Source organism: Patella vulgata, chromosome 1 (genome assembly GCF_932274485.2).
Source record: "Patella vulgata chromosome 1, xgPatVulg1.2, whole genome shotgun sequence".
NCBI lineage: Eukaryota > Metazoa > Mollusca > Gastropoda > Patellidae > Patella > Patella vulgata.
In genome coordinates this window covers 20,319,370-20,346,872 of record NC_065879.2, presented here as the reverse complement: position 1 = coordinate 20,346,872, position 27,503 = coordinate 20,319,370, and the positions used below count along the sequence as shown (strand labels likewise).

The following is a 27,503-nucleotide window of genomic DNA, read 5'->3' as shown; positions in this document are numbered from 1 at the left end:
ATTGGCGCAACTCTTATAGGTCCAAAAGGAGGGCTGAAGTTGTTTTGTGTCGCTCTCGCACAGGTCATACTTTGTCAATTCAAACGAGAACCTCAACGAGAATGTGAACATTGTCAAGTTCCTTTGACAGTAACGCTCAATTTTGATTAAGTGCAAGTATTTCAATGACTTAAGGGAGCTAAATCGCTAATATTTGAGACCTAGAAATTGAGACAAATGGGTCGCAACGTATATAATAATGTAGTATGAATGTATATAAACTGATTTACATTCAATCGTGTATGTTTTTACTGTAATTTCCAATCAATTATGTTCGGTGAAATACGCCAGAAGTCTCAATCGAATGGCAATCTCTAGCGTCTGGGTATTCCAGTCTACACTGATAGTATTTATTGCGCATCCTCTCCAGCTAAGAATATGCCGTCACCGTTTGACATGACTTGTGGAATGTGTCTAGCCTAGTTCTTCGGGTCCCTTGTTACAAATGACACTGAAAGGCATTATGGTACACGATTCGTGTACCAATGGTAAATTGTTTATTTTGTCTTAAATATTGAATATCAGAAGCCCATCTTTTCCGGGTAAAATCACAACTCCAATGTTGATTTAATTGAGAAATAATTCGTGTTTTCAATGTCGAAGACTTTGAATGATATTGAGTGAGAGACTTAGCTACTTTAAGATCGAAATGCATACCTTGCCAGTCATTACAGAATTTATTATTTGGGTCTATACTGTAAAACGTTAGTGATATTTGTTTTTAATTTATATTTACTGTGATATTTATATCTATTTTATCTCGTGCAAATCACCATATGTTTGGCACAATATAACCCGGTAAGAGCTAACGTGCCATAAAACTCCGTTTGATTCATTCATTCCTCCGCAACCAGCTGATCTTTCCCCAACCAGCTGATCTCCTCCCCTACCAGTTGATCTCTCCAACAAGCCGACCTTCTTCCCAGCCAGCCGACCTCCCCTCGAACCAGCTGATCTTCTCCCTAAGCAGCTGATCTCCAACCAGTTGATCTTCTCCCCAATCATTCTGATCCCCTTCGCAACCAGTCTAATCATCTCCCTTTCCGACCTGATCACATTGCAACCTGTTTAAACTCCTCCCCAAACGTTAGAACCGTTTCCCCAAACGTTAGAACCGTTTCCCCAACCGTTAGAAATTTCTCCCCAACCGACTGGTCTAGTATATTTAACGCCAGCTTTATTGATATTCCTGGAATGGACATGAATGGTGGTGTGACATCTCACTATGGGTATGATAGTGCTATTGGGTGACAATATAATGATGTGCGACAGCTTGATTCTGGTTTCAAATATACTCTAACTTTTCGGGTCCAGCAAATAACGAGCCCCTGTTTACACACTGGCAGTTCGAAATAGGAGTACATTTTACATGTTACACGAAAACAAGAATTGTCAGGCAAGTGTAGTTTTACAAGAACCGTAAAGAAGGGTAAATAAATGATGGATATTGCAGTTTCAAAACTTTATCTGACCTAAATAACACATCGTATTTATACTTTATTTGACCTAAATAACACATCGTGTCAATACTTTTTTGATTTAAATAACACATCGCATCGATACTTTATTTGACCTAAATAACACATCGTATAACAAAACTTATCACAAAACTTCATTGACCCAAATAACACATCGCATCAATACTTTGACCTAACAATACTTTGACCTAAATAACATGTATCACAAAATTTATTTGACCTAGATAATACTTCATAACTTTATTTGACCTAAATTAACACATCTTATTAATACTTTTCCTGATCTAAATAACACATCGTATCGCAAGACTTTATTTGACCTAAATTTAAAAAATGTTTACATTCTTTAAGCAATATATCGTCATATAAATATTTTATTTTGACCTTCTTTAAAGGGGTATTAGATAAGATTAGATATAGATCTGACAGTTCTCACTATAATAGTTAAAAAATAGATAATGAAAACAGAATATGCTGAAAATTTCAATCAAATTACTTCACTCTGAACCGAGATATTAGCGATTAGATTTAGGCTAGCCTGGATCGTCATTACTACCGTTGATACGATAATAAACACAGTCTCGATTATCCATTTTTACGTTAAATCGGATAATTCATCACAAAACGTATTCCAATCCACTAAATATCGCAAGCATGGAGAGTTGATTATGGTCTTAATAAGTTAATTAATATCTAATTAATAATTTAGATAGCATTTAAGACCTAAATAAATCTTCGATTTGGTTACATTTATTTACATAATTTTCTTACTTATTATTTATATCATTATTAGGCCCCATTGGGTCTGCTGGGTACAGTATTGCCTATACATGTATGCCTACATTATTAGGTCCCATTGAGTCTGCTGGGTACAGTATTGCCTATACATGTATGCCTACCATTTTATTTGCCTAAATGTCATGAATAAGGTCGCTATCTTGTAACTAAGACAAACCGATGCCGAGTGAACCGAGGCATGGGGTCAAAGGTCAAATTTGTATTTCAGCTGTTGAGTTGTCATCCATTACGTTCATTTCTTCATCTAAAGATGTTGGGTTGTCATCCATTAAGTTCACCCCGTCTGAAGATGTTGCGTTGCCATCCATTAAATTCATTCCACTGGAAGATGTTGAGTTAATATTCATTGAGTTCATTTCGCCTGAAGATGTTGAGTTACCATCCACTGAGTTCATTCCACCTGAACAGGTTGAATTGTCATTCATTAAATCCATTCCATCTGGACATGCGCAGTTATATGGCGGAACAGACAATATCAATGTCGGAAGACAAAAATGGGAGCATCCACCATTATTATCTCCACACACGCCTACAAATTTAAAATAGAGTAGAATATAACAATTTATTATCTCCCCCGATTCAATTTTACAGTTTTTATGAGTACAGATATAAATTTCAGAAAAACAAGCGAATCTGTAGAAATTAGACCACAATTATTGACGTCCATGTTTAACCTCTGAATGACTACGCACAAATAAGATTCTCAGTTTGAAATTTAATTTCGGCTGCGGTTATTGTCTAGGAGAGTTTGTCGCGCAATCATAAGGCTACGATAATGATTTGTCGCGCAGTCATTAGGCTACTACCATGGTTTGTTGCACAGTCATTAGGCTACGACAATGATTTGTCGCACAGACATTGGGCTAATAGAATGGTTTTTCCCACAGTCATTAGGCTAGTAGAATGGTTTGTCATTAGGCTACTAGCATGTTTTGTCTCGCAGTCTTTAGGCTACGAAAATGGTTTGTCGCACAGTCATTGCGCTACTACTAGAATGGTTTGTCGCGCAGTCAGTAGGCTAGTAGAATGGTTTGTCATTAGGCTACTAGCATGATTTATCTCGCAGTCATTAGGCTACGAGAATGGTTTGTCGCACAGTCATTGGGCTACTATAATGGTTTGTCGAGGTTTCATTGGGCTAGTAGAATGGTTTGTCATTAGGCTACTAGCATGATTTGTATCGCAGTCATTAGGCTACGAAAATGGTTTGTCGCACAGTCATTGCGCTACTACTAGAATGGTTTGTCGCGCAGTCAGTAGGTTACTACCATGCTATGGTTTGTCTTGTAAGTTAGTAAACTAGAATGGTTTGTCGCAAACTAATGCACAGTAAATATTTGCTTGGTCGCTTATATCACCGATGGGGTGTAACGTCCACTCGATACAAACTAGGTCATTTCTGGACTAACATATGGTTCAATTTTATTTCAATAATTCACTTGCACGTAGGGGTCTTTAGTAGTGAGAGGAAACTGGAGGACCCGAAGAAAACCCACGAGGATGCGCAAGCGACCCTATTTCTTGTCATGCACAACCGGGGAATAGAAACCGCGCGCGCATAGGGGTCTTTTAGCAGTGGGAGGAAACCGGAGAACCCGGAGAATACCCACAATGTTGGACTGACGGCGCGTCAAGATCGCCATAAACGTGGTAAAAGCGTGGTGGAAACGCCAGATATCGTGCTGTGGTCTCCATGGCCGCCAACGCGATCTGACCTGGAAAGCTGTGGGGTCGCGAAGATCGCGAGACAAGCGTGGTAACATCTCCATGAACGTGGAGCACGCGCAGTATACACGTGGCAAAGACGCTGCGAAAATAGTAACATTTGCAACGTCGACTTCATGGTGTCTTCACCACGACCCTCGCGTGTATGCCACGACCCCACCAAGCGTTCGGGGTCCTTATGGCGTTGTCATGGCGATGTTACGATGATTTTACCACTGTTGCTGCGTTTCTGGACTTCTTAATACGACCATGACGCGGTTATCAAGCTTGCATTACGCTCCTATAGCGACAATACTGTCCTTGTGTGACTTGCTTTAAAAACAGGCGATTCAAAGTTCATACATCAGTGTGTACGTCGTCATCTTGAAATTTCCAAAAATCTGATCAGCTTATATAGTTGCCGTGATCACGTGGTAGAAACGCACTTGCAATCGCGATACACGTGGAAGACGTGTGGTAAGAACCCTATGAAGGTGGTTAGAGCGCCGCGGGTTCGCCGATGATCGCCGTTGCCATCCCATTAGATCTCAATAGAAACGCCATAAGCGCGGAGATGTCTGACGGGCGCGCTATGAGAACGCGGTATAATCGCACAGGTGGCGGTAAGAACACGACTTTTTTTTTTGAAGTTTGTCAATTTTTGGGACATTTTCTCGCACGTTGTGTTCGCACGTTTGCCGGCGACCTTTTGAGTTTTCTGGTTGCTGTACGGTCGCAGAAGCGCGGTAATGACGCCATACCTGTCTGACGGGGATATTAGCTACTACAGTTAACGGAATAAACAAATGTACAGCTTCTTACTTATTGTCTGTTTTCTTGGATCTATGGCAAGGATCCCCATAAATTTATTTTTCTGTAGATCCCATCGACCATACTTTAATAAATTTCTGTATAGGATAACTTCTCCAGAATTGTTTTTGGCTCGTCCGAAAACTGTAAATGTTATACCTTGAGTCCAGTAGATATAATCCTGGGAAATAGAAATTCTTTGAACATTAGACATAACAAGGCCAATTATCACGTATCAACGTGGTCTCTAACCCACGAAGTTACTACCTAAATCTTGAGTGTAGAGGAGAGAGAGAGAGAGAGGGGGGGGGAGAGAGAGAGAGTTTAATGTCCACTCGACACAAGTTTAATTCTATAATTCGCTTTCTTGTTGGGGTCTTTCTTTAACAGTGAGAAAATCGGAGGTCCTATGGAAAACCCACGAGGTTGAGCAGGCGACACTGCGTCTTCAGACGTAAACGCGTGGGATCGAAACCATGCCACATTACTCAGTGGCAGACCTTTTGTTGTAGCTCAGGTAGCCTACCCGCCTGACAGATATCGCTATAATAGTTTAGAAATAAATAATGAAAAGAGAATATATTTAAAGTTATATAAATCATTAATGAGACAATCGATAAAATTAAACATATATTTTATGGTTCGTGTACGCCTCACAACAATACAAAGCTAACACGTTTGCAAAATATAACATGTGAAATGAAAAAAGCACAAATATATTTATTGACAGCAAGATATAAAATACATAGATTAGCGGACAAGATGGGCAGCTGCCCAGGGGCCCATATACACATGGACCCTGGACAACTGCTCATCGGGTCCGCCCTTGCGTTAAAAGGGTCCTAATAATTATACACTGTTTAACAAACCTACCTTTGTTACAGTTATATATTTTGGCGAGAACCAAAAATGTGAGCCTAGTTGATGAACTATGGTCTGGCCTTCTCCATCGACACGAATACTTTTAATCGAGTTTACAGGATATATTTCAGTCCAATATAATTTCAGTTCATCATAATCTATAAATAATATACAACACATTAGAAACCAGAATCTGTCTAACACTCACACTATATGCTTGACACTTGTAGAGCTAGAGACAGGGTATACTAATAATATACTCTTCAAAAAAAAGAAGTAGGGGATATTGAAATGCAAATACCTAGCAGGTTGCGATATGATAAATAGTCATGGACATTTGACATGCTTTGAGAGTATGTTCACAGATGAAGAACTTATCGCCCCAACAGAACCACTGAGCTGCACATGCGACACGCAATAGCGCCATACACGTGGGAAGGGTTCATTGTCAAATTTGACACTTCAAGGAAGGGTTGATGAAAACGGCCGCGTGCTGGTTTATCTATCCATGTTTGCTTTCCTATCGGTTCTTGCATAAGATTTACTGTTTAGTGTATCTTACTTTAGTGTGTTACGTTTAATTTGATCGGGAGACATGTTCGTCGACGTTAACGTCAAGCGACAACACTGCAAGAATTGGCCGTGGCACTGCAAGAGGAGTGGGTCAGATTGCTCCAAATCGTGATTGGACGGTTGATTAGGAGCATGCCACGACGAATTGCTGAATGTCTGAGGATTGGTGGAGCAATTACTCATTATTAAGACAAAAATCAAAAAACGTCCATTTTCACTTTTGACAGTGTAGCTCTTTGCGGGTGAAATGGGGCCGTCAGATAGGCCGCCCATATGAACTGTTTATGTTCATATGTGTAGGCAATTGGCCTGTTATTAACATACACTGGTTACCTCTAATAAAAACAGCAGTGCATTTCCGCAGTTTTGTATTGTTTCTGAATATCCCCTACTTTTTTTGAAGAGTATACATTAGATACCAGAACCTGTCTACCACTCACACTAAATGTATTACATGTGTAGAGACAGCGTATACTAATAATACATTAGATACCAAAATCTGTCTACTACTTACACTATATGTAAAACACGTATAGAGACAGCGTACACTAACAACAATTATGTGTTCTTGGGACCCCATAAAGCCAGAACACCATTCGTATTAAAATATAATAAGTGTGATGTATATTAATCTATACAGCGGATGACTTGCGTTCTAAGATAGAAAATATATTTAAATATAATTTACATCCCACTTCTACTCGTTGCCACTGGCAACCTTTGATAAAACTGTCCTGTTTATTTGCAATACATGCCTAAAAGTATCCGTGTATCAGAACTGTACAGAAAGAGTACTGTTCATTTCTGATACACGGATACTTTTATACCGTTTGAAATACCTATCAAGCAATATGTAGCGGACGTTTAGTCCGACCCAGATCGCAATTGATAACGACGGTTCTATACAATGTACATGAAACAACTATTCAAAATCATAGTAACAAAACAAAAACATATACATATGACATTAAATTAACATAAGAACATATTACAAAAATCAATTATTATACATACCAATTGGCATCTATTTCATAATTTGGTTTGATTTATATTAATATGCAAAATATATAAATTAGAATATTGAATAATTATTTTAATTAATTGTGATGATAGAAGGCGCAGTTCTCTTGCTGGACACTTCACAGGCATTGAAAATAAGCAGGATGAAAAAAAACGCCTAGAAAGTCATAAACCTTATTACAAATAAATTTCAACGGAAGAACCATCCGCCGATGCATACTTTCACCAGGAATGACTCACGTTTCGCATTTCCTTTACACTACATTTAATAATATCGCAGTCCTCTGCGCCATAGACAAGTTGTTCTGACGATGTGGTCTAAACAAACACGTGATTGTTTTACGCTCAGAGTATCATAGCAAGACGCACGTGTAAATATTACTCAGGTCGTCTCTCCACTACGAAATCATTCTACCATGAAATGTAACGTGAGGCTCAGAAAGGGATAAATAATGAAAGAACAGAAAGTATTTGTCACTTTTCGGTTGAAACGACTCGATAATAAATACTATTTTTCACATTTTGCTTCACAATACTCGATAGAAATGTGATGTAAGTAACTTATTAGCACCTTTCCTCGGTGTATCGGTGAATATCAGGACAGTTTTGGTCGGGAGCTGCCTCGGCTCCGCCTCGGCTGGGCCCCTCGACCAAAACTGTCCTGATATTCACCGATACACCTCGGAAAGTGTGCTAATAACTACTACATAATAGGAACTTAAATAATTTTGTGGCTGACTTAGCTCAAAATGTATTGCTTCGGTCGCTATGTATAGTTATAGGTTGTATTTGGATTTTAGAATCTAGAGCTACATGTACTTGGATTTCAGAAACTGACACAAGTAACGCTGAGTTCAGAATTTAAAATTACGTTGATATCAATAATGTGAATTTATGACGCCGAATCTCACCCAAAGATAAACTCATTGGCCTTCTTAAGTCGGAAGATATTACAACTTGGTTCTGTCCGTCCAATGTTGACTTCATCAACAGAGCTGTTTCATCCCAACCAGATATCCAGTATAACCAACTAGTAAAATATAACAATCAAATTTATTAACAGTCGGACACCGTATACAATCTAATGGGCGAAGTCAACGAAATGAAACAACAAAGGACGAATGAGTACACAATCCGAAGAACTTTCGTGGCCAGCACGGATTGGGCTTAGAATTCTCAGGCATCATTCCGCGACGATGGAGAGATCTTAACGTTGGTTCACACATCGGCCGGCTTTGACCCCAGGATGAGGGAGACATCATTCCAGTTGAAAGATATTTCATTCAAATTTGCGTAGACATTAAAAACTTGTAGTTTCTGGTTATACTGTTAAATGAACACATAGTTAGAACAACATGGGTTTCCCGAATGTCAATATTTAAAAAGAACACAACGTGAAGTCAAAGATAGGATCAACATGTGTAGTACTATCAGATGTTAAATCTTCAATATTCAATCTTCACGCTGTGTTTTCTTCCGTGACTAAGCTACAACTACAGTTCAGGTTCTTTTCTTAAATGCTTTATTACTACAAACTGGAAGTGTTACAATTCTTCCTAGTCTCAAATAACTAAATGGCTGGTATGACCGGCGGAGTGAGCTCTGCCGAATGCTATATCCCCACCCTATTTTATAGGTGCCTATTCCTTTGTTTGAGGTGTTAATCTAAAGACTGATAACAACTACGTTCTAAATATGGAAAGGACATGCACCCCAAACTGAACATCGCCAGGGATTGTTACCTTATTTGGTCAACAAATATGATATATGTTTTATAACAAAGAAAAATGTGAATGACCAACATGCTCATTAATCTGTAGCTCAGTTAACGTATCAAAATAACCGGCATATACTTTCCATATTTGTGGTTATGAAGTTAGAATCAATAATATGAAAGATAACGCTATTGTTCTAGCCATCATATTTCTGCATTCTTGTCTTTAGACCCACCCCATGTCTTGTTATTGTCACAATATTCATAGCCAATTTTAATTTGCGTTTCAGAATTTAACTTATACCATAGCTAATATTTTGACAATGGAGAATAATTAATCAAAACCCTAATATTATTTTACATAGATGTTTCAAAGCACAAATTCTTTCCCTCCATATTACTACACATGATCGATAGTGTTACACGTCAACTGAGACTGTATACAATCTGGTATCTTAGTAAGATACTGACTCACTAATTAGTCGGTCCTGGATTTGGGTAAACCATATTTGATTTCCGTGCATATTATATACTCTTCAAAAAAGTAGGGGATATTCAGAAACAATACAAAACTGCGGAATTGCACTGCTGGTTTTATTAGAGGTAACCAGTGTATGTTAATAACAGGCCAATTGCCTTAACATGAACATAAACAGTTCATATGGGCGGCTTATTTGACGGCCCCATTTCACTCTCAAAGAGATACACCGTCAGAAGTGAAAATGGACGTTTTTTATGTTTGTCTTAATAATGAGTAATTGCTCCTCCAATCCTCAGACATTCAGCAATTCGTCGTGGCATGCTCCTAATCAACCCCTCTTGCAGTGCCACGGCAAATTCTTGCAGTGTTGTCGGTTGACGTCGACGAACATTTCTCCCGATCAAATTAAACGTAACACACTAAAGCAAAGATACGCTAAACAGTAAAGCTTATGCAAGAACCGATAGGAAAGAAAACATGGATAGGATAAACCAGCAGGCTGTAGTTTTCATCAACCCTTCCTTGAGGTGTCAAGTTTGACAATAAACCCCTCCCACGTGTATGGCGCTATTGCGTGTCGCATGTGAAGCTCAGTGGTTCTGTTGGGGCGATAAGTTCTTCATATGTGAACATACCCTCAAAGCAGAGAGAGAGAGAAAAATGGGGTTTAACGTCCACTTTAGCAGTGGGAGGAAACCGGAGGACCCGGAAAAAACCCACGAGGTTGGACAGGCGACCCTACTCCTTGTCAAGTATAACCGGGGATTCGAAAACACGCCAGTTGAATCAATGACAGGCCGTAAGATACAGCACGTGCGTGCACGCACGACAGTAGGCATGCCACCCTACTTTTATTTTAGTCGTATTGCTGTTTTAAATATAAAACCCACGAGGTTAGGCATGTCATCCTACTTTTATTTTGCTCTTTTGAAGATAAACCCACGAGGTTAAGCATCCCATCCTACTTCGTATTGCTGTTTTGAAGATAAAACCCACGAGGTTAGGTATGCCTAGTCGTTCTGTTAATTTGAAGATATAAAGAAGATAAAGTTGTTACCCTGTTCTAGGATCCACTTCCAAATCTCGAACACGATGTACATCAGTTAATAATGTTTTCCTGACTCCAGTTTCTGGGTTGATTACCATGATTTTATGTAGTTCCCAGTCACTGACGTATAAATTATTATGTATCCAATCATACGCCAGACCTTCCGGGGAACCCAAACCACCTTCCAATATAACCTCCTGTTCTTCATCACCAGCCTTTAAACTTGATAGAAAAAAAATGTCTAGTTATACTATCGGTAATGAACTGGGTACAAATTATACCGAAACGTTGTCCCATCCCAACGACTCTACGTTGTCCCATGAACTTTCTCGGTCAACACAGGGAACGAACACGGGACCTCCAGGTTTGCGAGCGAACGCCGTACTCACTGAGTCAACGTGGCCCCTATTAAAAGTCTTACATTAGTGTCCACACTAGAAGACGGTCATGCTGCATTTAATAAGTTATAACCATTTAATGACTAAATAAAATAGACTACAATCGTCCACGATAATCGGAGACTACATATGGCCAGATATAATAGTAAATGCTGTAGGATTTCACTACACGCAAACAAACCCGCGAACAAGACAACTACACAGACACAAACCAGGTCATTTTGGGACAAACACATGTTCAATTTTATTTCAATAATTCACTTGCGTGCAGGGGTCTTAAGCATTTGGAACTAACCGGAAAACCCGGAGAAAACCCACGAGGTTGGACAGGCAACCCTACTCCTCAGCACGTATAAGCGCGGATTCTAAACCACGCCACTTGACTCAATGACAGAGCTTATTATCAAACCCACACGCGTTAACCATTCGAACCCCCCCCCCCCCACACACACACACACACACACACACACACTGCAAGAAATATACAACGCATATGAAATCAAATGAATGGGTCCGATTATTTGTACCTGTAGACTTTCTTAGCGTATACATCAGTCCAATAAATCATATTCCCTCTGTAATTAAAATCTATACCACAGGAACCACCTGCTTGTCCATTCTCTAAATTTATCTCTTCAATGATAGTAGCATTGACTCCACCAGACGGATCAAAGATATCCATTTTTGTTGCCAGAATATCCAACACGGCGATCAGAGGACCTTCATCTGAAATATTTATATTTTGAATAATCTGACAGTTTACTCCACCGGACAAAATAAACGCAAAGCAAACATACAATTCTGAGAATGTTTGATATTGTGGGACCAAGGTGGCTCAGTGTGTAGGGCGCTGGCTCACTAACTGAGATGTCCGGGGTTCGACCGCGGTGTTGGCCGAGAAAATTATACGGGGTGCCCCCTTGTCAGAGGGCAGGGCAGAGGGCTTGGCAAGGAGGGTGTCTAGTCGTTTGGACTAGAACATGAATCGTCACGACAAACTACGATTACGAAAAGTGTGAAATCATGATTCGTGGAAATTATACCTCCATTATTACGTACATTAAAGGCTGGATAAACTAGCCAATGACCTAGTTATGCTCAAATGTTAACGATTTCATGTACAGACTGTTAAGTGAATGATGGAGACCAGGACATTGCAAGACCGACCGTAAGCCCCCACTGCTATTTTCATTTTGGGGCCTGTAGCGGTACAAGGACCATATGCATAAACATCTTAAGTGCAGGGAATTATTTTTTTAAAAAAAGCTTTTCCTTAAAACCATTCTTAAGGACAATCCTTATTTAAAGTCGTATGGTGATAACAATTTACGAGAAGGAAAACCGTCAAATTATTCTCTTAATCAAGGTACTGCTTCTTATCTTTACAATTGTATTTTGTAAATATGTTTTTGTGTTGTTTGTTTAATATGGCTGGATTCGTCGCCTTGAATCAGTTGTTACAGCGAGCTTAATGTAGAGCACGTATTTTCAGGACAGTTTGAGAGAGAGAGAGAGAGAGAGAGTGAGAGAGAGAGAGAGAGAGAGAGAGGGAGGGGGTAACGTCCACTCGACACAAACTAGGTCATTTCGGGACTAACACTTTTACTTCCATAGTTCGCTATCGCATTACCAATAGGACCCCCCCCCCCAAACACACACACACACACACACACACGCACTGACAGACACACACCGAGTTTGAGGAAGTGGCGTGCAGAGAGCGAAATTTCAGAATTCCAGATGGGTATATAATCAAAGAGGGGCATATCAAAGGGTGAAATTGAAATCAAGTTATTTTCGCATCGTAATAAGGCTTTATAAAGTGTTAATTCTGTTCAAATTTTAATCAATTTTCTGTCACGCAAAGGATAATCGAATTGGTTATTTATGTTATCCAATTCAAATATTATGTCGAATCTTCGTTCTATAAATGGAACTGATATTGCTGGATTTATTGGGTAATTCTGCGTCCATTCTATTACACGTTTACAATGCTCAAGTGGAAATCTGTTTAACGTTTCCATTGATACGGGCAGTCGGATCAGTTCAAGGGTGACGTGGCACCGATGAAACCGTCATTACTGCATCGTAGTTCTAGTTTGAAATTGTGGCTGTTAACTTTGGTGTACAGGCTTCTAATTAATAATAAATGGTTTACCTTGTCCAGGGAATACTATTGATTCCGTATAGAATGGTATAATAATAATAAATGGTTTACCTTGTCTAGGGAATACTGTACAGTCCGTATAGAATGGTATAATAACAATAAATGGTTTACCTTGTGTAGGGAATACTATAGATACCGTACAGAAAGGTATAATAATAATAAATTGTTTACCTTGTCTAGGGAATACTATACAGTCCGTATAGAATGGTATAAGAATAATAAATGGTTTACCTTGTGTAGGGAATACTATAGATACCGTATAGAATGGTATAATAATAATAAATGGTTTACCTTGTGTAGGGAATACTATAGATACCGTACAGAATGGTATAATAATAATAAATGGTTTACCTTGTGTAGGGAATACTATAGATACCGTACAGAATGGTATAATAATAATAAATGGTTTACCTTGTGTAGGGAATACTATAGATACCGTTTTGAATGGTATAATAACAATAAATGGTTTACCTTGTCCAGGGAATAATATACACTCCGTATATAATGGTAAAATCGTCCACAGAATGATAACTAGAGTCGCCATGTTTGTAATAAAGTCCAGTCTAATACAACTAACCAGGTTACAGGTATCATCGTATTGTCGGCGGAGCGGAAACAGACATCAAGCAAGCTATTTCACACACAGAGTAATTTTACTTATTATAGACAACAATTGACATTAACCGTGATATTTCATTGTAGACCTATCTTCTGTGTGCTATTAATACTTTATCGTGTTTGGTAGTTGGACAGAGATAAGCGGGCCGGATGGCCGAATGGTCCAAGACTCTCAAGATACTCAAATCCCTGTAACAATATAGTACCCTGGTGATTTACACCATTTAAAATACCGACGTTAATCAAAATAATTATTTTGAATGTCAAACAAGTAAATTACACGACAATTGAAATTTTTGTCCCCCAAAATACAAGCAGTTGTCCAAGTAGCATCATATACACATATTTGGAGCTGTACATTACTATAAATTTTATGTTTTACCGATCTATATAATGATCATCATGTATATACCAACATTATCACATTTCTCGTCAATTTTAGGAATTGTCCTTAACCCAAATGGCAACCTATACACCTCTTTAGATATGTACAGTGCTAGAAAGCACTAATCTATGGGATAATCATAACTGATATCAACATTATCCTATTTCCCGCCAATATAAGATGATCAATGGATCATATCGTACCTTCATAACAGATCACAGAAAATTCAATGCAATAGATCAGTTTCCAAACCTAAATCATTAAAGATACATTATGTAAGATTTAGATAACGAGCTGACCATTCTTACTATAATAGCTCAAAAATGGTTAATGTAAAATTAAAATATTGAAAATTTCATTCAAATTACTTCATTCTGTGCCAAGTTATCACTGTTTGTAGTTTTGACAAGATGTGTGTATAGTGGTAACCACGGCATCGTTATATTCGAGACCTAGCCTCGCTTTCTCATATTTAAATTAAATTTGTAAATGACGAACCGTTCTAATCTAGATAAAATCTCGAGTATCTGATGCCATCTAGAGTTGGTTATGGTCTTGTTTTGTTAATAAATGTCTAATTAATAGTGTATATAACATTTCAGGCCTAAAAAAGACCTGCAATAGGCAGATTTAGCTCTTGCATAATGTATGTTTAACTATTGGCGTTCCTCAAGGGTCTGTGTTAGGTCCCTTGTGCTATCTCATCTATATCTTGCCAATCGGCTAGCTAATAAGAAAACACACTGTGTGCAACCAAGGATTTACCGATGATACTCAAATATAGGTCTTTTTTTCTTGCTCTTGGTAACCACGATACTATGATATTATCCCTAACGTAGCTGGGAAATTGTTTGTGGACATTCGCAAATGGATGTTGAACAAACAACTAAAACAGATGATAAATCTGAATTTCTACTAATATCAACTAAGGCGCAAGCACGTATATTAATAAAAGCTGATGGAATCCGGATTGGAAACTGAGGTATCCTCCCAAAATCTCAAGTTAAAAACCTTGGATATCTAATGAATGATCATCTGTCTGCTGTATCTCAAATAAACAACATCATAAACCGATTGCATTTCCAAATGAGATCTGTCTCCAAAATTAGGAATTATCCGAATCCGGGTGCTCGCAAAACTGTTATCAACGCCTTGGTCATTTCGCCCTATAGCTTACTGTATGGCGTATGCTCGTCTTGATTAGCCCAGTTGGTGCAGAACAGCAGGACGTTAAACCCCATTTCATTTCACCATAATTCATTTTCTAATATTATTGAATATTATTATCTCACTTTACTTGAATAACTGAATTTGTATATAAAGCAAGTAATTATACCTTATTTGAATATCATATGATGTATTTAACATAACTAAAATATACTTTCATCATAAACCACAGTATGTCGATTTGTTTCATAATGTTGAATTTATATTGCTGTCATGTATACTGTGTTTACTTAACGGAATGTATAGTTTACAATTTTACATGACCTGGGAATGAAATCTGAAAATCAATGCCATCCGGTCAAGACGTCCAGGCGAAGGTGTTATCCCGCACTAGTACCGTAAGTTAGTTGTTCCTACTGGGTCGTGGCGAAGCTTTATTTAGTTAATAAACCTATAGTTATTGATAAATGCCTCAGAAGCAGTAAATGCAAGGAAATGAAATGGGGTTTAACTTCCCACTGTTCTGCACCAACTGAGCTAATGAGAGAGAGAGAATTGGGTTTAACGTCCACTCGACACAAACCAGGTCATTTCGGGACCAACATATGGTTTTAATTTTATTTCAATAATTCGCTTGCCCGTAGGGGTCTTTAGCAGTGGGAGGAAACCGGAGGACCCGGAGAAAACCCACGAGGTTGGACTGAGCTAATGAAAACGGGCATACGCCACAATGTGTGCCGTAGGGACACTTTTCCTGGACAGCTCCATTACGACCTACTCGTTTTTCGAATTCCAACTGTCAAGGGTCTTTTGACGTGCAAGCCAATATGTACACTGGACCTCGACTTTTTGTCCCATCCTAACGACAGACAAAGGGGAACCACGATGGAAAATCCTGATGAATTATCTCGGCCAACACTATTATCGAACCAGGAACCTTCTGGTTAGCGAGTCAAACTCTTACTCACATCAAAATCATAAGATGCGGGGATCTTGAAGGCCTAACTTAATATCGCAAAGGACTAAAATAATTTCGAATTCCAGCTGTTAAAGGTTCTTTAAAGTATACACACAACGTGTACACAGGACCGTCGTTGATCGCCTTACTCACCGACACCGGAATTTCAATTGTTCTATGATTGTCTTGTTTGACATTCATAATAATTATTTTTATAAACGTCGGTATTTTAAATGGTGTAAATTATAGTTATAACATCGCTGTTATACTACATTGAACAATCTCTATGTTAGAGGGTTAAGAGTGGCGAACGCAGGATATTTGGTAGGCGCATATCTGGGCCCGGTTCCTAGAAAATTCTTAAAGCAAGCACAAAGTCATGCTTCACTTTTTCTTACGTAAGAAACTTATAAAAATACCGTCCCTAGAAAATTCTCAAGAACATTCTTACAAAAGCACAAGTCAAGTATAAGTCTAAGCACATTGTGACTGGTAAAGTTTCCCATAAACTGAGACTACGATGCTCTTTAACGTCATAAAAACAACTTTGGTATGAGAATTACGTCTTAAATTTGTCGTCTGCTTCATTGACGTCATATATATTATACATGGTTCATTTCGATGCATTTGACATGTCCCCTATTCACATATAAAATGTGCCACAAGATAAAAAACGCAGACACATACAAACTAAGTGAATAATTGTGAGAGCGCCTGATCTTAAAGTAGCCTGTGTGTTTGTAGCCTGGCAAATAAATAAAATGGTTTCAGGGTAGGCCTAGAAGCGAAATTTTCTATAGCATTTTAATTTGAAATTTAATTAGTATCAAAGGTGTCGGAAATGCCGTCGAATAACTCTACGGTCAGCCATCTTTTTGAAGCAGAAACAGACCTAAGGTTGGTAAGCAAGCCGTATACCTTGCTTGGGACTTGTGCTTAGATTGACTATGTTTAAGAACGAAGTTGTGCTTAAGTTTTTTCTTGGAACGCATAATAACGTTCTTTTGCTTACAATGAAGTCTACTTAAAATCTAAGCACAAGAACGTTCTTAAGAATTTTCTGGGAACACAAAATAAGGTAAGTTTACTTAAATGCAAAGTCTACTTAAATGTAAGCACAAGAACGTGCTTAAGAATTTTCTAGGAATCGGCCCCAGGACTCGAACACTCAATTTCAAAAGTTACACCAGCCCAACCAACAAAAAGCTACATTAGCCCAACCAACAAAAGTTACACTAGACCAACCAACAAAAGCTACAGGTCCAGCTCAACCAACAAAAGCCACACCAGCCCAACCAACAAAACGCTACATTAGCCCAACCAACAAAAACTACATAAGCCCAACCAACAAAAGCTACACTAGCCCAACCAACAAAAAGCTACACCAGCTCAACCAACAAACGTTACACCAACCCAACCGACAAAAGGATACACCAGCTCAACTAACAAAAGCTACATCAGCCCAAGCCACAAACGCTACACAAACCCAACCAACAAAAGCTACATCAGCCCAGCCAACAAAAGCTACACCAGGCCAACCAACAAAATGCTCAAATAAAAACGTATCATGGAAACAAAATATTAAATGAATACTTTATGCTACTTTATGCTGTATTCACTACAATGGTAATTTATTCCCTATATTAAACTACGGTGATACATTACTATATCCTATTCAGTTGAAACTGGACTTTAGCACAGTCATGTCGAATCTACTTATTATTCTGTGGATGATTTTACCATTCTATACGGACTGTATAGTATTCCCTAGACAAGGTAAACCATTTATTATTATTATACCATTCTGTACGGTATTTATAGTATTCCCTAGACAAGATAAACCATTTATTATTATTATACCTTTCTATACGGACTGTATAATATTCCCTAGACAAGGTTAATCATGTATTATTATTATACCATTCTATACGGTATCTAACTCGCGTATTCTAGTATCAAATATTCAATCGGACACGTGTATGTGACAATGAGACGTGTTCCTCGTCCTACGTAAACTGCCCAGATCTTCATGTAGTGTAGGCCATAGAAAGTATTAAAAACGAAACGTAATATAGATCTGTATTTTAAAGAGTTGGCAACATGACATCTGAGAATTTCATGTTTGTTGTGCGTTGCTGATAACTTTTCAAATAATTCAAAATGAAAATATTTCAGATGAAGGTCCTTTGATCGCCGTGCTGGATATTAAAGCAAAAAGAATGGATATTTTTGATCCATCTGGTGGAGTCAATGCTACTGTCATTGAAGAGATAAATTTGAAGGGTCGACGAGGCGGTGGGTCTACTTGTATAGATTTTAACTACAGAGGGAATATGATTTATTGGTCTGATTTATATACAAGGGACGTTTATAGGTAAATGATAATCGTGCTACAATTCTTCCCTTTTGCCCGATAAAGGGAACTTTCAAAGGGAGTCGGTTTTATACCCGGAACCTGCATATCCGAGAATATATCGAGTTACCAAGAACGAAACGAGTACACCATTTAAATAATTTCAAAAGTATTTTACCTATAATATTTCACATTCCATACAATATGGCTGTTGACATCTTCTCTGCCAATTGCAGATCTAGAGCTCAAGTAGCGTTAACCAAGGACGAGTTTTAAAAGAGAATGCCAACTTATCTTTTGCCGGACTGAGAAGTCACATCATACCTACCCCAATTTAAATAAACAAGTAGTCAATATGTCGCGCGTCATGTTAATGCCTTTTCCACCAGACATCGAATTTCATATTTCTTCTAAGCTTATTTCCAACCTTTTTTTTTTAGCTCGAATTGTATCCGCCAGATTTTTTTCCGTAGTGTTTCGTGCGTCCTTCAAAAATCTTTTTCTAGAGACTGTTCCAGATGACGTAATAAATTGGATCCAAATCCCGGTACTGATGCGACCAATCATCTTTTTTTTTATATCTGTCAAAATATTTGGGTCAAGAGACAAAGAAACTAACTTCGTTACTTGAAGTGTTCAAGAGAGTGAATCGTCAGTATGTTACAGAATAAACTCAAACTACAATACACGACCATTATATATAAATAGTTGATACCTATGCACGCGACTGAACCGCCAACATGATGAACTAGCCTCTATCTCGGTAATTGTTTTTTTTCCTTATAGCTTTTCTCCATTTAGGTTAATTTTTTTGTCCTCCACGGAATCCCACCGCAACCCTTAAAACAGCATTCGGTAAATTTTCGGGAAATACCCTGACCCTTTCTGAACCTTGATTTTCTATGAAATCAGCTATGGCACAATTACATCGATAGCCAATACTTTTTTGTTTCTTAAATGTGATAGGATGTAGGGATGGTACTTCAAGGCGGCTCGCTTCGGAATCTGTTGGCGGCAATCATATTGGGTATGACATCTGATCGCCTATAGCCAATGAATTATGACTATTGGCAATTAAAATGGTTGCCCTCAGCTCTCTAAGCGAGCTCCCTTGGAAATTTTATTTAATTTTTCATCAAGTTTAAAAGCTGGTGGTGGTGATCCAGAACAGAAGGTTATATTGGAAGGTGGTTTGGGTTACCCGGAAGGTCTGGCGTATGATTGGATACATAATAATTTATACGTCAGTGACAGTAAACTACATAAACTCATAGTAATCAACCCAGAAACTGGAGCCAGGAAAACATTAACTTATGTACATCGTGTTCGAGATTTAGAAGTGGATCCTAAAACTGGGTAACAACTTAATTTTATTTAATGAGCGTAAAGCTCTAGCTCAATATTATCCAGAGTCTCCGACATTACAAACATGAGTTATTGGTCCATTCAAATCAACAGTGATGTTGTTATCTTACCGTGAAGATATAGTCTCCTGATATCTAGTATTTAGGACACTGAACAATTTCAAAACCAGTACTCTATGCCCTCGATCGCGATTTGTAAAGAGGCCCCCCCTGACGAAATCTGCATGTGGCCTTAATATTTAGACCTTACCTTGACGAATGAAAAGGTAACCCGTTTTCCGAAGTAGAATGGATTAAAATTAACCAAGCGCGACCGATTGCCTTTCAATGTAGACAACTCAAATATTTCAGTGAACAAAACTGATTAAAAATTACGATAAATAAAAGTTTTAAAACAATTGAATGTAAATCAGTTTATATTAATATGTGCCCTTTTTACCCATTTTCGTCGATTTTGGGTTCCAAAACAGAGATTTAACTCCTTTAAAGCAAAAACAGGACTACAATATCCCGGTGTACCGGTTCAACTCTGTGTCGCTAGAATTGAGTCAACTGGCGTGGTTTCGATTGACCGGTTGTGTGTGACAAGGAATAGGGTCGCCTGTCCAACCTCCTGGCTTTTCTCCGTGTACTCCGGTTTCCGCCCACTGCTAAAGACCCTTAAGCGCAAGCGAATTATTGAAATAAAATTTAACCATATGTTAGTCCCGAAATGACCATGTTTGTGTCGAGTAGACGTAAACTCTCTCTCTCTCTCTCTCTCTCTCTCTCTCTCCTAAACTACCTTTAGGTAACTCTAAAGAGATGTTCAACAAACCCCAGGTGTTTGTTAATCTGAGTAGTAACACCTATCACACCGAAAAAGGGTACAGTCCTTACCATGATCTGAGAAAAGAACAGAAATAATTTGTACGAAAATCAAATCGGGTTTTATAATAAAGGTGTAGGAAATCACTCTTTACTCTTTACTCCAACCGCGGATAGTCTTTGAATTGTGTACCGTCTCAATTGACATGTATTTTTAGTCATCTTCTGCTCATTAATTTTGCTAAACTTTTAATCAGTTTGGTTGTTATATTTTACTAGTTGGTTATATTGGATAGCTGGATGGGAATATCCAGCCATGTTAATGAAGTCAACATTGGATGGACAGAACCGAGTTGAAATATCTTCTGACTTAGAACTACCAATGAGTTTAGGTGAGATTCGGCGTCTGAGATTCGGCGTCTGAAATTCACGTTACTGATATCAACGTAGTTTTAAATTCTGAACTCAACGTTACTTATATCAAAGTTGTGTCAGCTTCTGAAATCCAAGTACATGTAGGTCCAGATTCTGAAATCCAAATACAACCTGTGGCTATATATAGCGAACGAAGCAATAAATTTTGAGCTACGTCAGCCACAAAATTACTTAAGTTCCTATTATATTGATTTATTGACGTCATCTTTTCTATCTATTGACGTCATCTTTTCTATCTATTGACGTCATCTTTTCTATCTTGGGACGCCATTTATCCGCTGTCTAGAGTAATATACTTACACTTGTTATATTTAAATACGAATGGTTTTCTGTCTTTATGGGACCCCAAGAACACATAATTGTTGTTAGTATACACTGTCTCTAGTTCTACACGTGTAATACATATAGTGTGAGTGGTAGGCAGATTCTGGTATCTAATGTGTTATTGGGATACACTGTCTCTACACGTGTAATACATATAGTGTGAGTGGTAGGCAGACTCTGGTATTTAATGTATTATTAGTAGGTGTACGCTGTCTTTAGCTCTACACGTGTACATGATGTATTATTAGTGTACGCTGTCTCTAGGGTTTAATCTCACTGTGCCCCCCAATCAACTGGTGTTATAGGGTAGTGGTGTGAAAATTTAAGTAAACAAAGGATTATAGACTGTATCCTTATTAGTACTGTTCACCTAGTTAAAATTTAATTATTTTAATGATTAAAATATATAAGTTAAGTTCACGTGTCAACGGTTAACGAGTATCTTAAATATTATTCACCTACCTTTCATTCAGACAGTACTCATAAATGAATCAAATATATGATTAGAAACTCACTATCATTATATAAGGATAGTTGTCACCCCCAAATACATTATATCTTTTAAAATGGCTCAAGTTCGCATAGGGTTTATTCCTAATTTTCAAGGAGGTTAAAATTTAGTTAATTGGGGTATAAGTACAGAGTAAAAAATACGAAACCCAATAGCACCAGCAGACTTTTACTGAAAATACAATAGTTCAATTGGATAACGGGGGACGATTGCCCCCTAAAAGATGAAAATATAAAAGAGTAGAAGAATCTATTTAATGTTCTAAAAATCAAACTGTTAAATGGAGTAAAAAGTGCAATTGAATATACTGACGCCATATCACATTTAGTAGGGTTATGATTTATGTTTGATACATGTATTGGTGTTACTTTTATGAAATTTATTGTGAATAAAGTTGTTAATTAGTTTAAACCTAGTAGTTTTAAAAAAAACAGACTATACTTTTAACACCATTGTATTCGATAATCCCCTTGCTTGATTAATCCCCCCATGAGAACAATAGCAGGGGGCACAGTGAGATGTCCCCGTCTCTAGCTCTACAAGTAAATCATAATATATATTTTTATAACCCATGTCTCTGTAAAGCGCGTTGAGACTTTGCCATGCATTTTTAGTGATATTTATGTTATATTTGTAGAATGCTCTATATTAAGAATGTATTATTATTATTATTATTATTATTCAGTGTAATACATACAGTGTGAGTGATAAGACAGATTCTGGTATCTAATGAGTTATTAGTATACACTGTCTCTAGCTCTATACGTGTATCTATTGTGTTATATATTAGTATATATATTCTCTAGCTCTACAAGTCAAGTGTAACATATATAGTGTGATTGGTTGGCAGATTCTGGTATATAATATGTTAGTAGTATACGCTGTCACTAGCTCTACACGTGTAATACATAATAGCCTGAGTGGTAGACAGATTCTGGTATCTAATGTGTTGTATATATTTATAGATTATGATGAACAGAAATTATACTGGACTGGAGTATATTCTGTAAACCTGATTAAAAGTATTGGTGTCAATGGAGAAGGTCTGACAATAGTTCATCGTCCAGTCCTTCATTATCATTTTTCCCCACAGTACATAACAGTATCAAGGGTAGGTAACTTAAAATAATATGTATTATCGCTTTCAACAAGGATGCATGGTGGGGGGGGGGGGGGTAAAATGTCCACGCGCAACCGAATTATTGAAATGAAATTGGTTAGTCTCTAAATGACCTACTGCTCTATCTTTTCAACTAGAATATAATAAGTACATATTCGGCGATTTCAGTCCAAAACTTTTGCAGCGTTATATACAGGAATAAATAGTTCGGATATCAGCTTTTGGTGACAACTGCTTTCTGAGAGAAATCGTTTAGGCGAAAGCTTTGTGGGATGAGCGGGGCGGTTAAACAGATTTACAACTTTATCTCCGTTTGTAAATTTCCAATGATGTCAACTTGGCCCTAGGAAAATTTATTCAACGGGTTTTCGATTATCACCAATTAGCCCGGCATCGGGTAGATAAACCTGGAAATATAGTCCATCTAATGTTTTTTAATGGATTATACATCTTCAATATGTGTTGATTCAGAATCCGGATTTAGCACTACCTGACGGTCTGATATGGAAAGAAAAAAACCCAAAGCTGACCACATCTGACGTGCTACAAATCTTTGTTTTGTCCTTAATTGTCTAGGTTTTCTTATATACGTTTTTCTATCAAGCAGGATACAGAATTTACTAGCATGAATTTAGATAAACCCAAAAATAAAATGTCGTTCATTCTCTCAACCCACTCAGCTACGTCAGAATCTCCCCCAAATTCTTAACCCAAACCCTAACCTAACAATCACGTGCCATAACCATGTTTACATCTCGTGACACAGGTGGCCTTGTGAAATAGATTTAGCCGTCAAGAATTAGCCATATTAATATAGATATGTAGGCAAATTGGTCTCGACTTTAGTCGACTGTTGACTTAAACAGTACACAATTAGATGGATTTTACCGAAGACAAATACCTGTTATTCCAGACAAATCTGGAATATGCAAGACTGAGTTTCTGACCAACCGCCTGCACCAAAGAATACAAGTTTTAGCATCTAGGCAAAGTCGTTGAGACATGATAATGGACCGCCTGTCTCCTATGTCTAATATTAAAACACCTCAATATTTTCAGGATTATATCTACTGGACCCAAGGTTTAACATTTAGAGTTTTCGGACGTGAAAAAAATAATTCTAGAGAAATTACCAGATACAGAAACTTAGAAAAGTATGGTCAACGGGGTATTCAGCAAAATATCTTTATGGGTATTCTTGCCATCGATCCAAGAAAACAGACAGATAGATAGTAAGAATGTATTTTAACTGTAGTATTGGTTGCACGACCCACCATGCTTGAGACTACTGACTACACGACAAACCATGCTTGGTGCCATTCTGTGGTAACCTACACGACACACCATTCTAGTTCCCTACTGACTTGATTACAAGACAAACCATGCTAAACAACATTATCAAACCAATTGACATTTCAAATTGGGTTTCGTATTTGTTCAGAGTTATTAGGAGACTAACATTGTTATCAATAGAAAAAATAATTGTGATCTAATTCCTGTGAAGTCACGAGTATTTACCCCCCTGATCAGCAGTGAATATTCCCTAGTCCGCTACAGTCACTGATAGGAAATGACATCGATGCGACTTAATGAGCCTCAAATATTAACTTTTTTCCCTTCTGCAAATTCTAGAACACGTTTTAAGCACTAGAAAAAAATAAAGATGTTTCAAGTATATGTAAGTAAAAAATATTTCCTATTTTGTGTAAATGGTTATGTAAAATGAGTATAAAGGGCAGCATTCTTCTAGGACTAGTAACGTCTTATGTAAACAATGTACGCGCCATTAAGCCAATGATTGACGCCGCGTGATGTGACTTCATATGATAAATGAGTCATCTTTTACAGAGCTATTAGTCTTCGCAATACCTCTGTGAAACAAAATGAGTATTTGTATGTACGCATAAAACCTTTTTACTAGAGGAGATAACAAATCATTCCATTCTGTTGGTTAAACTCTATTTTAATTTTTTTTAGGTCCAAGTCTCTGTGGAGATAATAATGGTGGATGTTCCCATTTCTGTCTACCTTCGTTGATACAATCTATTCCGCCATATAAATGCGCGTGCCCAGATGGAATGAATTTAATGGACGACACCTCAACATGTTCAGATGAAATACCGATTTAACCCTTATGACGCGATGATATATATGTTCGCTTACTTACCAGAAAATAACATTAGCCATGACATTTCTAAAAATAATAATAAAAGCGATTTATATAGCGGATGATTACTAACCATTTAGTTACGTATGCGTTTTCAAGTAAGGGTGGGGGGATGGTCGAATGGTTAGCGCGTGCGCGTTGTACCATAAGGTCTGTCATTGACTCAATTGGCGTGGCCTGTCCAACGTGGGTTTTTCTCGGGTCCTCCGGTTTACTCCCACAGCGAATTATTGAAATAAAATTGAACCATATGTTAGTCCCGAGAAGACTTGTGTCTTATGGGGTTGTCAATAATTCGCTGGCGCGTAGGGTTCTTTAGCGGTTGGGGAAAATCGGAGGACCCGGAGAAAACCCACGATGTTGGACAGGCGACCCTAATCCTTGTCACGCACAAGGGGGAAATTGAAACCATGCCACTTGACGCAATCATAGACCTAATGATTTAACCTTTCGGCCACCCAAGTCACTGGATCTATTGTATATACATTTCATCTTATTGCCATATTTTTTCTATTGTCACCAAGTCATGCCTCCAACTCAGTATCAGTGAAAACAAGAAATGGGTGGAAACCCTGGTTTGCGATAGCACGCGGTTACATAATTCACGGACTCAAAAAGGAACTATTTTAACTTCGTGCAGAAATCAAATGTTGAGAAAAATGGGCAGTCAAAGAAAAGTAACTGATAAAATAATTCAAAATAAACACTGCTGTTTTGTGGTAGGTTGATTTGTAAAAATTGAAGTAAACGAGGAAATAATTTGACTTATTTGTACCCCTTATGGTACTTTTTTGATAGGTTATTCCTGTCAAACGATCACATGATATTTCTTTGGTCATGTGACCTGTTCCTATGGTAAAGTGGGACTTCGCAGCGCTCTCGAAGAGATAGTATCCCTAATTTTGGTGGAATAAAATGTCGTATCTAGTCAAATTGCTGTTACCTGGTTTATAAGATGAGATCCCAAACCCCCGGGCATGTGTTTAGACACCAGCACACGCCACAAAAACAATGGAAGTCGAAGAGCGATTTTTGAAAAGACAGAAGATGATTGAACTATTAAACATGCATTATGCAAGAGCTAAATCTAATTATTGCAAGTCTTATATTAGGCTTCAGATGTTATAGAAATTATAAATTAGATCTTTATTTAAACAACAAGCCCAAAATCAACTCTGTAGACCTACGGATGGCTCGACTACAGCTCGGATTTCAATAGGATTTCACTAATTGATTAAATCAAGTATGGGGCAACCTGATGAAAATACGTCAGTTAGATCCACTTTTGAACCGTTATATCAAGAATGGGCAACTCTCTATAAAAATCTCCCATAATGTATCTTTAATAAACAAGGGGAATTACCCAGAACAGAATGGTGAAATTATTCAATTAAGACTATCAATGGGAAACAGATCCGGCCCAAACTGTTTTGGTTGGATTACTGATCAAGCAAAACAGGGCCCACAATCACGAAAGCTTAAATCAATGATAATCGAGTGTATAGCTTAAAATTATGACCTTAACTTAAGATAAGCCATATTTATCAAACTCATTTTCACAAGATTTCGAGTTACAATCGGTTTTAAGTTAAAAGGGCGTTAGGCAAGATTAGAAAAAAAGCTGACAGGTCTCGCTATAATAGTTAGAAAATAGATAATGAAAACAGAATATGCTATTTTAGGTTTCAAAGAATAGAAATTTAGCCCCTGGTAACTAATATTTGATTTACATATATTTTGTTTTTACTTTTATTATTAGACTATCGGATGACCCCGCGTAGCACGGATATAGCCATGAACCGGAACTAGCATAACTCCGAAACCTGAAGTGGTAGTCCATCGCCACCAGGTCCATGCTACTCCCCGGTCCGAGCTACCCCTATACACCAAATTTAAGCCCCCCGGACAGCACTGGTGTAGCCGCCAACCCTGAACAGACAAACAGACAGGCAGACAAACAACAGAAGGATCTATATTGCATCCGTCCATTTTCTCATTGGGTGGCCGATTCGGGATTCGGCAATAAAACCGGTGATTGCTGTAGATGACTGTCCGGTGCACTCTAACAAACCAGTCAGCACCCTACTAGCGTGATGAAATGGTCGGGTCCGGAAGGTAGTCTGTTTTACTTCCGAATCCTAAATATCCTCGTTATTCGGGATTCGACAATAAAACAGGTGAGTGCAGGAGAGGACTGTCCAGT

General features: G+C 37.9%; 1 protein-coding gene and 2 long non-coding RNA genes across 3 annotated transcripts; 2 read left to right on the top strand and 1 right to left on the bottom strand.

Annotated features, from left to right (window-relative positions):
• Nucleotides 1-1,540: 1,540 nt before the first annotated feature.
• LOC130010532 (low-density lipoprotein receptor-related protein 4-like) lies at nucleotides 1,541-13,672 on the bottom strand. Its single transcript, XM_056102385.1, has 7 exons — nucleotides 13,563-13,672; nucleotides 11,452-11,650; nucleotides 10,536-10,748; nucleotides 8,195-8,313; nucleotides 5,703-5,848; nucleotides 4,842-5,010; nucleotides 1,541-2,844 (listed from the first exon to the last, which is right to left on the bottom strand). The coding sequence occupies exons 1-7, from the start codon at nucleotides 13,633-13,635 to the stop codon at nucleotides 2,507-2,509; spliced, it is 1,257 nt and encodes a 418-aa protein (XP_055958360.1). The 5' UTR covers nucleotides 13,636-13,672; the 3' UTR covers nucleotides 1,541-2,506.
• Nucleotides 13,673-18,471: 4,799 nt separating this feature from the next.
• Nucleotides 18,472-21,120, top strand: LOC126819165 (uncharacterized). Its single transcript, XR_007679535.2, has 3 exons — nucleotides 18,472-18,593; nucleotides 19,713-19,928; nucleotides 21,023-21,120. It is a non-coding gene; the product is annotated as an uncharacterized LOC126819165 (long non-coding RNA).
• A 1,880-nt stretch (nucleotides 21,121-23,000) lies between these two features.
• On the top strand, nucleotides 23,001-26,200 carry LOC126819161 (uncharacterized). The gene is made up of 3 exons (XR_007679533.2): nucleotides 23,001-23,124; nucleotides 24,193-24,365; nucleotides 25,111-26,200. It is a non-coding gene; the product is annotated as an uncharacterized LOC126819161 (long non-coding RNA).
• Nucleotides 26,201-27,503: the final 1,303 nt, after the last annotated feature.

Bases quoted from the DNA above. Each gene is read 5' to 3' on its own strand.
- LOC130010532 (XM_056102385.1), bottom strand. From the start codon at position 13,635: ATGGCGACTCTAGTTATCATTCTGTGGACGATTTTACCATTATATACG. The intron at 10,749-11,451 runs GTACAAATAATC...TTTTCTATCAAG, and splicing joins TACGCTAAGAAAGTCTACAG to TTTAAAGGCTGGTGATGAAG. The intron at 2,845-4,841 runs GTAAGAAGCTGT...TTAAATTTGTAG, and splicing joins TCCAAGAAAACAGACAATAA to GCGTGTGTGGAGATAATAAT.